The 17978-nt window shown below is 38.0% G+C and overlaps 1 protein-coding gene across 1 annotated transcript in view; it reads left to right on the forward strand.

The window, feature by feature from the left end:
- Nucleotides 1-17978, forward strand: part of SLC26A8 (solute carrier family 26 member 8) — a gene marked incomplete at its 3' end in the record, with an annotated part of 77311 nt that overhangs the window by 31196 nt on the left and 28137 nt on the right. Inside the window, exons 5-8 of the mRNA XM_080805932.1 lie at nucleotides 964-1145; nucleotides 7667-7831; nucleotides 8567-8716; nucleotides 13340-13422. Of these exons, the coding sequence (XP_080662058.1) occupies nucleotides 964-1145; nucleotides 7667-7831; nucleotides 8567-8716; nucleotides 13340-13422 (580 nt within the window). The remainder of the gene's footprint in view (nucleotides 1-963; nucleotides 1146-7666; nucleotides 7832-8566; nucleotides 8717-13339; nucleotides 13423-17978) is intronic.

Below are 17978 nucleotides of genomic sequence, written 5' to 3' on the forward strand. Positions count from 1 at the left end.
ATAACTTTTACAGGGACCAAACTATTTGAAAGTCATACAAGCAGCACATTTTCTTCACTTAGGTAAACCGTCATAGCAATCAAACCACAAAATGTGCAATAATCTTGGAAGGGCATTGTCAACATCTACTTAGTAAAGTGCCGTTTTCTTGGCTTCCCCACTGAACAACTGACCACCCAACCAACACTGATCATTTTGACAGACACACTTTTTCTCCAGATACATTTGTATATTCAGTCTGATTACCACCCCATTATTCTAGATGCAGAGTGCTACCCTGCCTTTTTAAAGGACAGTATCACATGTCTTTACTAAAATCCAATATGTGTTGATTTTACATTGGGAGACTGAGAGGACAATTTATTTCCATATTTCCAAGTTCCTGGGGCATAGCACAATCATTTCCAGATACTGATAAGGCGGCTACAGGAGTTTTGTTTCTGTTAGGTAATTTAAAGGTAAGATTTGCCTTTACTCCCATATGTGACTATGGGGATTGGAGGACTGAATGAAATCATGTTTGAAACAGGTTTATCTCATTGTCATTTTGCAACTAATAAATCCTTCACAAGTGATAGGTGCTATTTTTCTTATTATTATTGATTAGCTTTGTTTTCTGATCTGCCTACCTACCATTTCATTCACCATCTCTAAGAGCAGGTACAGTGGCTGAGCCTGATATGCATTTCCAGCCAATTTCCCTTTGAATCCCACTCCTTGTGCCCATATTGCAAAGAGGTTAATACCTGTACCACCAAGATCTAAATTCTGGAAGATGCTCATGGCATGTGGAACCAGAGTTCTTTTCTTTGCTCCTTCTTACTTTTCCAATGGCCACTTTCAAAAAAGAAAAGTTCTTCAGATCAAAAACAAAACAACATAAGACCATGCCTTGATTTTTCAAATATGTCAGGTTACCTGGATTTAAAGCTGCACTTTCTGCCCCAACACTTTCTTTCATAGGTTCCTTCTTCCTTGTGAGTGCTCTGATGATCGATGTGCTGAGGTTGTACCCATTCAACAATGGCAACCTGATTCTGGGAACTTTCATCAAGGATGACTTTTCCAAGCCCTCCTTCCTTGCGGACTATAACAGATCCTTGAGTGTGGTGGCATCCACAACTTTTCTGACTGGGATTATTCAGGTAGGATCAGAGTCTCCGAACCCCTGAAGAAGAAATAAATAAATAAATAACGGAGCTACAAATGGACCCCTTCCTTTTGTTGCTCCTGTTATCTGTCGTGATATATCTGGAACTTTAGTTGCTTATTTTTTGAAAACTTACAGGATGTGTGGATAGGCTCTCCTTAGTGACAAAACTTCTCCCCTCCTCAGAAACAATTCACCGTTGATTTAGAATGAGACACTGAACATTCTCATTTGTCTAAAGAAGAGTCCTAGGGACTATGGTCTAGAGTTCTATTCATGATTTCATGTTTTTTAAAAATGTCTTTATATTCTTTCAACAAGACTAGCACTCATAAGCTCGTTTCTTATACTTTGGGTTAAGTAAGCATGAGAGCAAGATCTGGAATCCTTTTTTTAAAATTTCAGGAGCACAGCTAAAGGACAACAATATCAATGACTTATTAAAATATCAAAACTTATTTTTGGTGTGTCTTTGATTTTCTCTCAGAGACTAACATCTAAAGCTTCACCCATTGAACAGAAGTCACATATGCTAGCTTTATTTCTCTTTCTTTGCAACCAATCTACTCTCTAGCTAATTTTTGCTGATCTCTCCTGGAACCATCTTTTATTAGATAAGGTTTTATTAAAAGCCTACAAAGTCTAGCCCAGATACCAGCTATACGACTTACTAAAATTACCTTACATTTATGGGCCTTGGTTTCCTTGTGTATAAAATAGGAATAATAACATTTATTTCATGGGGTTCTTATGAGGACTAAGTGAGAAAATACATGTAAAGCACTCAGCACAGAGCCTGTCACGTAGTAAGCATCAGTATGTGATAATTACTGGGTACAGAAATATGAATTTGGGTACTTTGATAGAGACCAAAAATAAAAAAGAAGATGTAATTCCTGTGGTTAAAAAAATCAATCTTGTAGCAGAAGACAAAATAACAGAATATAAATCAGCAACCTATGAATTCTCTACATGACCCTGGGCATGTTCTCTTGCCTCCTTTGAGCCCCAGTTTTTTCATCTAATAAAGGAGAAGATATTCCATTTCCAGAAAGATGAAATAGATCTACTTTTCCCTATGCCTCCTGCTAAGTACAACTAAAAACCTTGGAACATTATATATAACACAAACATAAGACTCTGAATAGTGGAGAGAAGGCAAACTGGCTCAGAACCTCAGGATCCAAGGAATAACACAATGGTGAGTTTCCAGGGTTTTCTTTTTGCCTCTTAAATTTCAAACTTGGTGCTAAGGAAGCCAGAAACCCAAATCCTAATACCTGTGCACACACACACACACCTACATACACACACAAAGCCCTAACAGAAGTCTGTTCTTTATAGCCACAGCACCAAAAAAGGCTAGCAAAGCTGAAAACTTTTACATATAACTACTATACTCCAGACAAACACCAATGAAAAACAAAACTGTGATATCAACCCCCTCATGCCAACAAAGGCCAACTGAGGAGTCCAGACTTTCACCCTTACCCACCCATAATGAAGTGCACACCCACAACCCCAACTGGGGTGTTGTCAGTGAAGGCCAAATAGGGAGTCAAGACTTTCATTCCCACTGTGCAATAATGAGACCCTCTCCCTACTCCTCACTGGGGTGGTATCAGAGATGGCCTTCGGAAGAGGACAACCCCTTCTGTTGTAGTGTCATTGGATGCCAAATGGGAAGAAGTAAGGTATTCCCATCTCTTCCAACCAGGATAATATCAGCCAGAGGGCTAGTGGGAACCAGAACTCCTACCCCTGCCCAGCAATAATGAAGAGTCCTTACTGCCACAGCTGTCGGTGGAAGCTTAGGGGAGAAGCTGGACTTCTACATCTACAGGGCATAACAAGATGGCACCTGCCCCCTCCCCTGCCATCACTTTGTCAAAATAAGTAAGGTAAAACACAGGTTTAAATAAGATCCAGCATCTCATAGCATAGTGTCCAAAATGTCTACCATTGAACTGAAAATTACTTGTCATGTCAAGAACCAGAAAAATCTCAACTTGAATGAAAAAAGACAATAAAAAGATGCCAGCACTGAGATGACAGAAATGTTAGGATTATCTGACAAAGATTTTAAAGCAGCCATCTTAAACATGCTTCAGCAAACAATAATGAACATGCTTGAAACAAGTGAGAAAATAGAAAGTCTCAGCAAATAAACAGAAAATATGAAGAAGCAAATGGAAATTTTAGAAGAGTCGAGGAGGCAGGAAAGAATGAATGAATTCAAAGAAAGAACAATAGAAATTGCCCAATAGGAACAACAGAGAGCAAACAGACTGGAAAAAATAATGAACAGAGACTCAGGGACGAGTAGGGCAATAACAACACATCTAATATTTATATCAGGAGAGTCCCAGAAAGAGAGGAGAAAAAAGATGGGGGCTGAGTTACTTGAAGAAATAACAGCTGAAAACTCCCCAAATTTGGCAAAAGATGTAAGCGTCCAGAGTCAAGAAGCTGAGAAAATTTCAAACAAGATAAATCCGTAGAAATCCACCTGAAGACAAATTATAGCCAATCTCTTAAAAACTAAAGACAATGAAAAAACTCTCAAAAGCAGTAAGAGAAACACTTTGCCTATGGGGTGGGGTGGGGGGTGGGGGTGAGCAACTCAAATGGCAGCAGATTTCTTATCAGAAACCATAGAGTCCAGAAGGAAGTTACACAATATTTTCTGTTTGCTAAAAACAAAGAAATGTCAATCCAAAATCATATACCCAATGAAAATATCCTTTAAGAATCACAGGGAAATCAAGACATTCTCAGAAGAAGGAAAACTTAAGAGAATTTGCTAGGAGCAGACCTACCCTAAAAGAATGGTGAATGAATTTCTCTAAACAGGAAATGATAAAAGAATCTTGGAACATCAGGAAGGAAGAAAAAATAATGGAAAGAGTAAAAATATGGATAAATATGATAGATTTTCCTCATCCTCTCATGCCTCCTAAATTATGTTTGATGGTTGAAATGAAATTATAACACTGTGATGTGGTTCAAAATGTATGTAGAGGAAGTATTTAAAACAATTACCGTAGACCCCTGAACAACATGAGTTTGAACTGCACAGCCCCCTTATATGCAGATTTTTAAAAATAAATACTGTACAGTATTGTAAATGTATTTTCTCTTATGATTTTCTTGATAGTACTTTTATTTTCTATATCCTACATTACTGTAATAATATAGTATGTAACACATATACCAAATGTTAATCATCTGTTTACGTCATTGGTAAGGCTTCCACTCAATAGTAGGAGAATAGGAGTTAAGTTTTGGGGGACTCTAAAGTTATACGTTGGAGGGGGGTGCTGGGTGGCTCAGTCAGTTAGGCATCTGCCTTCAGCTCAAGTCATGAGACCAGGCTCCTGGGATCAAACCCTGCTTCGGGCTCCCTTCTCAGCCCAGGATACTGCTTCTCTCTCTCCCTTTGCCCCTCCCTCTGCTCATATTTTCCCTCTCTCAAATAAATAAAGTCTTAAAAAAGAAAAAAGTTATACATGGATTTCAACTGTGTGAGTTTGGGGAGGGGAGTTGCCCCTAACTTCTGTGGTATTCAAGGGTCAACCATAATTTTGCAAGATGATATCAGTGGGGGAAACTGAGTAAAGAGTACACCAGATTTCTCTGTAATGTTTCTCCCAACTGCATATTAATTTACAGTTATCTAAAATAAAAAGTTTAAATTTTAAAAAGAAGTCTGTACTAGAAAATGTCTAACATTCATTGTTATGTGTTAGTCACTGTTCAAAATACTTCACATGTATCCCTCTCGTTTGACCCTTACAACTCCTTGTATGAGGGTAGGTATTACTATGATCCTTTTTTTTTTTTTAAGATTCTATTTATTGATTTATTTATTTGAGAAGGAGAGAGAGAGAATGAGCGGGAGGAGGTCAGAGAGAGAAGCAGACTCCCTGCTGAGCAGGGAGCCTGATGCGGGACTTGATTCTGGGCCTCCAGGATCATGACCTGAGCCAAAGGTAGTCACCCAACCAACTGAGCCACCCAGGTGCCCACTATGATCCTTGTTTTAAGAGGAAAAAAGGTATAGTGAGGTTAAGTGAACTGCCCAAGGTCACACAGCCAGTAAGATCCCAAACTGGGAATTAGGCTCAAGGTTGTCTATCTCCAGAATCTGTGCTTTACATAATTTTAAAGTGCAAATTAATATTAATATTAATAAAAGTGAAGTGTTCAGTGTCAAAAGAATGTAAAGCACAAGAATAACCTTTAGTTGGTTAAAGTTGTCTGTGAAGGAAACAACCATGTTTTGAGACTTCTCTTCATTCACTGAACATTTAGTACTTGTTTTCTATAAGAATGTGCAATAGGTTTCGTGTCATAGGCCAACTCTGACTGATTGACATTCGCTGCTTAGAAAATTAGGTCAATACAGATTCTGATGCCACAACACAGCTGAGCAAGAAAGAGCTTTATGGTTATAGGTATTTGCCACTTACAAGGTGGAAGGAAGAGATGGCATGAAAAGTGAATGGTAATGTATTTGCCTCTGTCACTACTCTCAGATTTGAGCTAAGTGTTTTACATGTTTTATACAATGTAATCCATACAAAACACTACATGTTGAGTATTATTCACTTTTTATAGATGAAGAAACAGGCTCAGAGAGTTTACTTAACTTGTCCAAGCTCACACAGCCTGTGAGAGGCAGAGCCAGGATTGAAGCCAAGTTCTTCATCCCTAGGAATCATGCTCTTCTCACCACATCTCCTGGAGGAGAGGAATTTTATTGAGCTCTTGAAAGAAATGATGGACAGGGATTGGCAGAAATGGGCAAAAAAGAGGGATTCATGCATAAACACAGAAATAGATACAGATCAGCCAATCACACCAAAGACAGGAAGCTGACTGGCCCCATTAGAGTAGCAGAGCATATTGGGCAATAATGATCAAAGAATATAGAGACATGGTGCTCAACTGACTGAAAGCTTGAAAACAAAAAGCTGTTAAACCTCCAAGATTTACTCTTCCAAGTTTGTTTTCTGAGAGCTTCTAGTGAAGTAGAGGTGAAGTGCTAACAATAGTAGGCTTCAAGACTTATCTTCTCCATCTTCTTCATTAAGCTGTGCAAGTTTTCTCAACCTCCTTAAGGGGAAATGGGGATCGCCCTCTATCCAACAATTTTCAAATTGCTTTTTATTATAAAAGATGGAGGGCATCTGGCTGGCTCAGTCAGTAGAGCATGTGACTCTTGCCCTCAGGGTCGTGAGTTCAATCCCCACATTGGATGTGGAGCCTACTTGGAAAAAAAAAAAAAAAAAGATGAACACGTATATTGCAAGAGTCTCAAATAATAAAAATGCATAAATCTTAAAATATTGCCCCAACCTTTTTAAAATTTTATTTATTTACTTGAGAGTGAGAGAGAGTGAAAGAGAGTCTGAGCTGGAGGAAAAGCAGATGGAGAGAGAGAGGCAAATGGAGAGGGAGAGGCAGGGAGCCCGACAAACATTGGGCTTGATCCCAGGGCCCTGGGATCACCACCTGAGCCTAAGGCAGACACTTAACTGACTGAGCCACCCAGGTGCCCCAGTATTGCCCCAACTTTTAATCCCATTCCCCAAGAGTAACTTCTTTAATAGTTTGGGGTCTACCCTTTTAGATCCTTTGTATATTTAAAAAAATACATATATATATAATATACATATATAGCATATATTATACATGCATGTGTACATATAAAATACTAAATTGTAACCTACATTTAATGTATAATTTGTGGCATATGTAATTATATATAAATATAGAATTATTATATGTAATTATATATAAATATATAATCAGATAAATTATATAAGTTTAGTTATATAATATATAATTACATTTATTTATGCAATATATAAATATACTAATTATATATTAAGTGTAATATGGTATTTTACATGTAACATATGCATATATAACATATAAATTATATTTATTATATATACTGGATTTATAGAAACTGAATTTATGTCTTATATATACATTTTATCTATTATGTATATAATCCTGAAGACATAAATTCAGTTTAATCATTCTTAGTAAAGATAAAGGTCAAAGGCGGAGGAGTTTTTTAACTTGCCTTTTCCCTTTGTGAAAAGCCACATTCCTCACAGGGATATTAACATCTCCTGAAAAGGGCTATCAAAACTTCTAACAAAAGGGCCCTTAAAAAGGCAAAAGCTTGTTCTAATCACCACTTGGTCACTGTTAACCTCACATTAATAAGGTCAATAGATGCTAGGGCAAGAACTTCAGCGTAAGTGCTCCCGAAGCAGGAAGGAAGTGTGGTCTGGCAGCCCTGCAGAGCTCCTGAATCAACACCAAGGGCGGACCTTGTCAATTGCAGTTGCTGAGAAAAAGAGGGGGCAGAGTTAACCCCAGAGGCCTCACAGAACTTTTTCGTTGGCAACCTCCTGGAGAGTGCCTAATTGATGCCTTTGATGGTTTGGTGACATTCTGTCTCACTCCGGTTTTCTTTTCCACACGAACGTCCCGCAGCTCTCAATGGGCTTGTTAGGTTTTGGCTTCGTCGCCACGTACCTTCCGGAGGCTGCAATCAGCGCTTACCTGGCTGCCACGGCACTACACATTATTCTGTCCCAGCTGACTTGCATCTTCGGGATTATGATTAGTTTTCACGCTGGTCCCATCTCCTTCTTCTATGTGAGTAATTTCTACCCTCACCCAGAGATACAGGTGCCCCTTCCCTTGCCTCCAAAAAGGAGTGGACTCGAGTGGAGAGATTGGCTGCATAGGCGGCTGGGTAAACAAGGTCTTAGAAATAATTTTATCTCTTCTAGATTTACAGTCGTAATTAAATACCGATGCTGATGCCGGTGGTATCATGTTCTCAGTTGCATTGACCATTTTGCCCAGCCCTTTTAAGCAAACATGATTTACATTAAAAGTTGGTTTTAAAAATACTGTAATCTAGGATAATTCTTCCCACTACATGCCTCATAGCAGACCTGAATCCTAAAACATCTAAAGAATATAAGATGCTACATTGTCCCTTGATGCAAGAATGGCGTAGGAGCCATGCTAAAGAACATCCATCAGTGGTCTAGAAAAATTAGTAGAGAGTAGGCTGATAAACAGAACTCCTGGGTCCCTCTCATTACACTGAAACATATAAAGTGTATTCTCTCCTTACTGGGCATTATTATCTTTTAGTATCTCTTTTTCAACTTAAAAAATATCTGTATCTGTATCTGTATCTATATCTATATCTATCTCCATCTTTCCATTTGCCTCCACTGTGCTAGTAATACTTCTAAAGACATTTGTGCCCAGAAACTGCTTAGGGATTTCTTTTTGAACTAATCTAGACTGTCATTTTCTAGATAGAGACAATTATCATACCCCTTACTAAGCCTTTGTAATTTTGTTTTCTTTCAGAACATAGTTAACTACTGTGTAACTCTCCCAAAAGCTAATTCTACCAGCATCCTACTATTTCTAACTGCTGTTGTTGTGTTGAGAATCAACAAATGTATCAGAATTTCTTTCAATCAGTACCCACTGGAGTTTCCCATGGAAATTTTTCTGGTAGGTGTTTTGATGCCCCAAATTCACGGTTTAGACCATTTAAAAATGCCCACTTTCTTAAAAAAAAATTAAAAAGCAAGCAACCTAGGAAGGAAAAAGATTAGAGGAGACTATTAAAATAATAATTTCTTAAAAACATATGTAGAGGGGTGCCTGGGTGACTCAGTGGGTCAAGCCTCTGCCTTTGGCTCAGGTCATGATCTCAGGGTCCTGGAATCGAGCCCCACATCGGGCTCTCTGCTCCTCAGGGAGCCTGCTTCCTCCTCTCTCTCTGCCTGCTTTTCTGCCTACTTGTGATCTCTCTCTCTGTCAAATAAATATATAAAATCTTTTCAAAAATAAATAAATAGGGCGCCTGGGTGGCTCAGTGGGTTAAGCCTCTGCCTTCAGCTCAGGTCATGATCTCAGGGTCCTGGGATCAAGTTCAGCGTCAGGCTCTCTGCTCAGCAGGGAGCCTGCTTCCCTCTCTCTCTCTGCCTGCCTCTCTGCCTACTTGTGATCTCTATCTGTCAAATAAATAAATAAAATCTATTAATAAATAAATAAATAAAAACATATGGAAATAACCCAGGCTCATTCTAGATTTTTTTTTTTTTTGAGAGAGGGAAAGAGAACAGGCAGGGGCAGGGGCAGAGGAAGAGGGATAAGCAGACTCCCTGCTGAGCAGGGAGCCCAGTACAGTGCTGGATCCCAGGACCCTGGGTTCATGACATATGCCAAAGGCAGACACTTAAGTGAGCCACCCAGGTACCCCTCATTCTAGCAACTTTGAAAAAATAAGAAAAAAATGGAAGAATAGAAATTTCCACACCTCCCAAAGTCAATTACAATAGATAATTTTGGATTTTCAGTTATTCAGTTTTCTTCCTTCAAATATATATGATAGGCCTATGCTCAGTGTTGGTGAATTTCTGTCTTCTACGTAGAATGTTGTTCCTATTTTATTTTATTTTTTAAGATTTTATCTTTAAGTAATCTCCACCCCTAATGTGGGGTTTGAACTCACAACCCAGAGATCAAGAGTCACATGCTCTACTGACTGAGCCAGCCTGCTGTCCCTGTTTCTATTTTAATAGTGTTGCCATCATACTGTTTTCAGCCTCCTTTCATTCTCACTATACTACAGAAGAGAAATTGAGGGAGGTGAGATGTTAAATAGATTGCCTAATCCATGTCATTAGTAAGTGGCAGAGCTGGGGCTCACCACTAGCTAATGATAACATTTCTTCTTTCTTTGAAAAAAATATCTGGTAAAAGTTATCTTTTTCAGTTATGATTAACACTTTTACAATGATAAAGACATTGTCATAAATAAAGGTCAGGCCTTTAAAGTTAGCATTTCTCTTATTAGGATTGCTGAATGCTTGGGGATCCATAAGAATTAATTTCCCCTTAAGAAGTGTTCTGTTGCAGAGATGCTTGAAGTTCACCAGATGTCCATGTTTTGCCTTAAATTTCCCAGCTGCCCTGTACTTATGCAGGGCCAGTGACTTTGGAGCCAAAGCATAGGAGAAAGCATGTGAGTCCCCATGTTCTTTCTCTTCCTGCTGTGGTAATCATAGGGCTGCCTATTGAAATAACAGGGTCCCCAGGTAGAATTTGCCTGGATCCCTGAGGCACTGTTTGCAAAGAAGTTGCCCTGAAAAGACACTGGCCCACAATAGACTGTGTGGGCAAAAAAATAACACTAAGTTCTCATGATTTGTATGTTGTCACCTAATTCTATATAAAGCATCCATGTCTATACACAGCATGATTAAAACAGTATGGGAATTGCTTTGGAATTTGAGACCAGGCTCTGTCTTATAACTGTTGTCTACTTCTCGTGGAGTTGTATATTCTTTCTTCATTGGAGTAGCTGAAAAGCTATTAGTTTGTAAAGGCCAGAAGCTGAAAGACAACTTTTATCAAAGACTTCCCAAATCACTATACAGAAATAATGGTGCCCGAGAGAGTGGAGTCAGTGCCAACCTCTCCTTTTCATGGAACCCAGCTCAGCTCAGACGCCTTAGGAAGCTGAGGCTTTGGAGTCACCAGCAGATGGCATCTGTGAGGCAGATATTGGCACTCTCTTGCTAATTTCAGCTTTCCTTGAAGTGTAATTGACATATAAAGTGTACACCATGGTGATTTCATATGCAGATACGTTGTGAAAAGATTCGCCCATCTAGTTAATTAACATTTCCATCACCTCATGTATCTATCTTGCGTGCACGCACACGTGTGTGTGTGTGTGTGTGTGTGAGAGAGAGAGAGAGAGAGAGAACATTTGAGTTCTACTCTTAGCAAATTTCAATTATACAATGCAATGTTATCAGCCATAGTCACTGTGCATTACCTTCGACCCTCAGACCTTATTCATCTTAAACGTGAATGTTTTTGTATATTTTTATCAACCTTTCCCCCATTTCCTTCAACCCCCAGCTCCTGGCAACCCTTTTCTACTCTGTTTCTGTGAGTCTGTTTGTGTTTTTGCTCTTAGATTCCACACTTAAGTGATACCGAACAGTATTTGTCTTCCTCTATATGGCTCTTGTCACTTAGCATATTGCCCTTGATGTCCATCCACGTTGTACAAATCAGCCCTCTTTTAAGAGACATCAGCAGCAGGGATTGTAGTGATATTCCTTCAAGCAACCTTGAAAGCAATGAACGTTAACCAGAGTTATTAGGAAAGGCAAGAAGTAAGAGTATAGAGGATTCTCTGAGTTGACTATGGCTGACAGATTGGTTTGGGAGCCACAGTTAAGACATTCCTTTTGGAGAGCGCTATAAATAATTACGATGCACCAAGGAGTGAAGTGGGGGAAGAAACAGATCCAGCAAGAAAAGTCGGTGGAGACTTAGAATTGTTGCAATTTAGGCATTACACTTTTTTGTGACCTAATTTATACTCAAAGGTTATCAAAGCCTGCAATAATTACTTATACACATATCAAGCAAGTCAAGTAATCAGGATCACTGTCCACCAAGTAGCAAGGATTAGAGATGTTGTTAGAACTGAGAAAAGACTTGCACGTTTCCCCTGGCAGTGAGGCAAATGGGAGAGGGAGGATTAGAGTTGCTATGCCCTAAGGGTGTAAAAAGCTTCTCACAGTACCCACCAAGACACTTACTGTTTAGACATGCTGGAGGAAACTGCACACACCCACCAATCTGTCCTTAACACATAGTGTCAAATAGAAAGGGAAAGTTTCAAGGCAGTATCTGGGATCCAGGTAGAATATACTGACAAATAATTCAGGAATCCTATAGCTCTAAGAAATTATATGTATTATATGTTCATCACTTATATATGTATACGAGTGTGTTTGTGCCTATGTTTATTTAATTTGTACAACACACACCAAACAGGCATCAAAAATAATTGTCTTTGGGTGATTTACTTCTGCTTTTTAATTTTCCTGTTTTTCTCTGTGTTCCTTTATGAGCAAGCATTACCTTTATATTGGAAATAAAAAGAGTTCCTTGGCCGGTTTTCACACTTTTTATCCTTTAACTATATAAAGAAGAAAACTTTTCTCTGAGTCAAGCTATGATCTAGATTTTTCCTTCCCTTCTGACCTGTAAGGTTCCCAGGGGTCTTCATCAGATCACAGCATCACAGATAAACCAATTGCTATTCTGCTCAGTGTCTGAACTCTCAGCAGAGGCTGGGAAAAGATTTATGTGTTAGTAGGGAAAATGGGGTAAAGCAGCTACATAATTATTATGCTAAGACCTGGGCATCAAGTTCTTTTGTCTCTGGCTTAATTTGCTCTGGTGTGAGGTCTCTATAAGGTGCAACAGCTGCTAGGTCGTCTATTTTGCCCCTAGTTGAAATGGAAAGGAGCCTTGTTATTTTAGGAGTAAATGAAAGGGAGATTAAAAAGCAAGTCATTGCCTTGCTGAAGACTTTTTCTTTGTGCTATCAAATGCTGCTCTATATTTATTCTTAAGGGTTAGTCAGTAATATGATTCTCAGTATACCTAAACAATCCCCCAAAGGCTTATGTATCTTGGTACAGTGTCTCTAGATCTAAAAACTTCTACAACTGAGGCCTTAAAGTACCGACTACCTGAAAACATGTGTGTACTATTTGGTCCAGATGTTCCAAGTTGGTAAATGCATCCACTTATTCCCATTGTCATGCCAGAGACCAAGGCTGAAGTTGCTTTTCATTCTGTCTACGAGGCTAAAAAGAGCTAAGGCTGGGGGCATCTGGGTGGCTCAGTCAGTTAAGCTTCCCACTCTTGGTTTCTGCTCAGGTCACGATCTTGTGGGATCGAGCCTCCCCCGCCCCACATCAGGTTCTGTGCTCAGTGGGGAATCTGCTCGAGAGTCTCTCCCCCCTCTGCCCCTTCCCCCCACATGCTCTCCTTGCTCTCTAAAATAAATAAATAAATTTTGAAAATAAATAAACAAATAAATAAATAAAGAGAGCTTAGGGAGCTAAGAGTCAGAGAGGATTTCCAACTTTCTTTCTCTGCTGAACTGGCCCCGCCTCTCTTTCTCACTTTCATGCATGGGGACCGCCACATATATTTCATTCCCCACCTCGCCAAGACTAAATGCACCTCTGTTCCTGGAAGCAATTCATAATTTTGAGATGATCATTTGCATTTTTATTTTAACCCCTACAGATTCTTGGCTTCACTGCATTTGCCAACAAGATAAGCATGGCCACTGAAACCAGCAGGACGCTCATTGATATGATTCCTTATAGGTCAGTAACTCCACTTCTCAGGATTACTTTTCCCTTTCTGTTACCTTCGCTTAGCCTCTGACCACACAGCCTGATTGGTATTCTCTACTAGCAGCCTGGCCGCGGACAAATATGGGTAATGGGCTCCAGTGCATTTTAGAATACAGAGGTCCACGAAGGAAGACAGGCTAGGACAGCCCTTCGTTTCTTCAGTCAGCCTCTTACTCTCTTCCCCAGGTTGAGCCAGTCCCTTTACACAAGTAAACTGTTGGAGGCGCCAGATACCAGAGAGACACACAGTTTTTTTTCCAGTACATCTCGGGTCTTCAAAACATCCATACCTATCTGACTAACTCTCAAGGACGGACCAAGAAATGCGTCTGCTTTCCTGGCCTCGGTCCTGGAGCTAAGTGCTCAGGAGATGAGTGTCCCTCTGTCTCCACCCACTTCGACCTCAGCGTCCTTAAGAAGCATTATTTCATTACTCTGAGTAGAAAACTATCTTCAAATAGTCTGCCCTATGGAGTTCTTAAGGACTTGGAATGAATTTACATTATAATTCCTACCAGTGACCATGGGTCACTCTTGTTTCTATTAGGAAATATTAGTTCCCTGTAACCTTCATCAGATGAATCACTTTAGCTAAGAAAGGCAATACATTGCAGTTTCTTGACTCACAGGCAGGCTTTTGAAGAGCGTTGTTTATTTCCTAAGGCTGTTCAGTGGGGAATACTGCAAAGAGTCAGTAATACCGGCAAACTCCAGGAGAACAAAACATAGACTACTTTGATGAAAGCGGATTGGATTAGTCTCATGTCCTACCAGTTCTCCATGAAATCCAATGATGACTAAACCATTTGCAATTCTGTTCAGTTAAAAAAAAAAAATGTGAGCAGACCACCTAGGTGCCAAGGAATGTGACGGTAAATAAGACTGCCTCTTTGCTCTCAGAAAAAAATAACAAGAACAACAATGAGATTGATGATAATTATTTTATTTCATTTGCACCTCCCAGTAATACTCCTTTTTATGGCTGAAGAAACTAAGGTTTACCAATTTAAATTATTTCTCTGCCATCACACAGTTGGTCAGGGCACAGCTGCTTTTGAACCCATTTCTATTTAATTCCAAAATCCCTGATTAGAATCACTCTATTGATGACTTAAAAACCATATGGTCAACTTTTGCTTGTTTCATCGCAAGATTCAGGGTATAGATAGATAGGGAAGCATTTCAAAAATCTAATTTTAGGTATTGCTTTCTTTTTTTGTTAGGTATTGCTTTGAACTTCCCTTTTTATTATATGTTTATCTGAGGTTGCTAAAGATTAGAAAATTTGAACAATTTAAGTTAGTTTTTTCTGTGACCATGTGTCCTTGTAACCTAAACTGCTAACAAAGAATTAAATGTTAGAGAACACCAGAAAGGAAAAACAGTAGTTTGTGTTAGCATACTGAATATTTAAGGTTTACTGACAGAGATTTGGGCAATAAATTCCATTTACTGTATACCTCCTTGGGATAGCCACGTTTTTCTCTAATTTCTTAAAAGTACAAAAAGGGGAAATTTAACGAAAGGTTAAATATCTGCCTTTGAGCCTTCAGTTATATTTCTATCTAGCTCATTACCTAGAAAACACCTAGGTGCTTGTACGTTATAAGTATATTTTAAATAGGGAACTAAAACAGACATAGATGGTGAAGGAAAAGATATTTAAAAATAGGAATTTAGATTCCTATGCATAATAATGTACAGTAGGATGCTTCTTATTCTAAAGAAAATAAAATTGAAAATGCAGAAACTAATAACATTTTATTAGATAAGGGATTAAATATAAATACATCACAAAATATATTTTAAAATAATTTTCCCAAGAGATATTTAACACATTGTTCATTTTACTGAATTTGGGTTTTACACAAAATTTTGGAAGTCAGTTTTGGAGTCCTGTGTCTGTGTCTTGATGAAAGGATAAAAATAATCAGAAGAATTAACATTTCAAATAGCAAACTTCATCTAAAACATTTCAATGTTTTGTTTTGTTTTGTTTTCACTTAGAAAATAAACCTAGAGATATAGAAACCAAAGCATATGTGTGCTTCCAAATTCAGCTTGAAGGATTATTTTACGGATCCATGGGAAAACAATACTGCCCCTCAAATCATGAAAATTTCTTTTCCTTTTTTAGTCTGTTAATATCATGATTGATTTTTGAATGTTAAACCAACATTGCATCCTCAGATAAACCTCACTTAGTAATGATATATGATTACCATTCTATATATTGACTTGCTAAAATGATGGTAAGAATTTTTGCATTTATGTATATGAAGGATATTGGCCTGAGAGTTTCTTTTCTTGTAATATCTGTATCTGGCTTTAGTATCAGAGTATTGTCAGCATTATAAAACGCTTTGGATGTATTCTCTTGTCTTTAATTTCTGGAAGAGTTTCTATAGAACTGGCATTATTTCTCCATGGTAGAATTCATCAGTGAGGATATTTAGGCCTGAAGTTTTCATTGTGGAAAGGCTCTTAACTACAAATTCAATTTTTAATAGGCTATTATTTAAGTACAACTACTATTAAGTTACATAAACTTTCTCTATACGTCAGGTTATCCATTTCTTCTTGAGAGTACTCAATTTTGGTGATTCAAAGAATTTGCCCATTTAAAGTGTCAAGTATATTGACAAAAAGTTATTTATAATATTTTCCTACTATCTTGTTTTAATAACAGCTTTAATGTATAATTCATATACCTTAAAATTCACCATTTTAAACTGTACACTTTCATCGATTTTAGTATATTCTCAAAGTTGTACAACCATCATTGCTATCTAATTTTAAAATATTTTATCGCCCCCCAAAAAGAAGCCCTGCCCCATTTGTTCCCCTCCACAGCCCTGGGCTACCACTTAATCTAATTTCTTTTATTTTTATTTTAATTTTTTAATTTTAAGTAAACTCCACACCACACATGGGACTTGAACTCACAACCCCAAGATCAAGAGTCACATGTTCTACTGACTGAGCCAGCCAGGTGCCCCTTAATCTAATTTCTACTTCTAGGAATTTGCTTATTCTGCAATGGAATCATAAAATGTGTGGTGTTTTGACTCTAGCTTCTTTCATTCAGCATAATATTTTCAAGATTCATCCATATTGTACCATGGATAATTCCTATTTATGGCTGAGTAATATTCCATTATATGGATATACCACCTTTTGTTAATCTGTTCATCAGCTGATAGACATTTCATTTATTTCCAACTTTTGGTTATTATAAATAGGGCTATGAACATTAATGTGCAGGTTTTTCTTTTGAGCACCTGTTTTCATTCCTTTTGAGTTTATATGTAAGAATAGATTTTGTTGGGTCATGTGGTAATTCTATGTTGAACTTGTTAAGGAGCTGCCAAACTATTTTCTACAGCAGCAGCGCCATTTTACCTTCCCACCAGTAATGCACAAATTTCCAATTTCTTCCTATGCTCACCAACATTTGCTATTTTTTATTATTATTGTTGTTATTATCCTTTTAGTAAGTATGAGGTGGTACATCATTCTGGCTTTGATCTGCGTTTCTTTAAGGGCTAATGATGTTGAACATTTTTTCATGTGCCTACTGGTCATTTGTATATCTTTTTAGAGAGATATCTATTTGAGTCCTTAAACTATTTTTAATTGGGTTATTTGTCTTTTTGTTGTTGAGTTGTAGGAATTTGGGATACTAGACCCTTCTCAGATATACAGTTCGCAAGAATTTTCTCCTTTACTGTGGGCTGTCATTTCACTTCCTCAACAGATCCTTGAAAGCACAAAGATTTTTAATTTTGATGAAGTCCAATTCATTTTCTCCTTTGTTTGAGGTTTTGGTATTACAAAGTCATGTAATGTAATCCAAGGTCATGAAGATTTATCTATATGTTTTCTTCTAAGAATCTTATAGTTTCAGGTCTACATTTAGGTCTTTAATCCATTTCAAGTTCATTGTTGTATATGTTGTAAGATAGGGCTCTGACTTCATTCTTTTGCATGTGAATATCCAATTGTCTCCATACTATTTGGTGATGAGACTGTTCTTTCTCAATTTAGTGGTCTTGGCACTCTTGGTGAAAATCAATTGACCATGAATGTTTGAGTTTATTTCTGAACTCTCAATTCTATTCTGTTGATCTGTATACTAATCTTAATTACTACAGTTTCACAGTAAGTTTTGAAATGGAATACCCTTAGCCCTCTACCTTTATTCTTCTTTATTTTAGAATCAGCTTTTCCGTTTCTGCAAAAGAGTCATTGAAATTTTGATCGGTATTGCCTTGAATCTATATATCACTTTGAGGTTTTTACCAGCAAAACGTATAAAATATGTTTAAATCAGTGAATATAAAAATTCTAAAAGAGGTGGGTAGCTCAGTCGTTTGGGCGTCTGCCTTCAGTTCAGGTCCTCATTCCTGGAGTCAAGTCCCATGTTGGGCTTCCTGTTCAAAGAGGGGTCTCCTTTTCTTTTTCTCCCTCTGCCCCTCTCCACTGCTTTCTCTCTCTCTCTCTCTCTCAGATAAATGAATAAAATC

Source organism: Martes martes (assembly GCF_963455335.1).
Source record: "Martes martes genome assembly, chromosome: 6".
Taxonomy (NCBI): Eukaryota; Metazoa; Chordata; class Mammalia; order Carnivora; family Mustelidae; genus Martes; species Martes martes.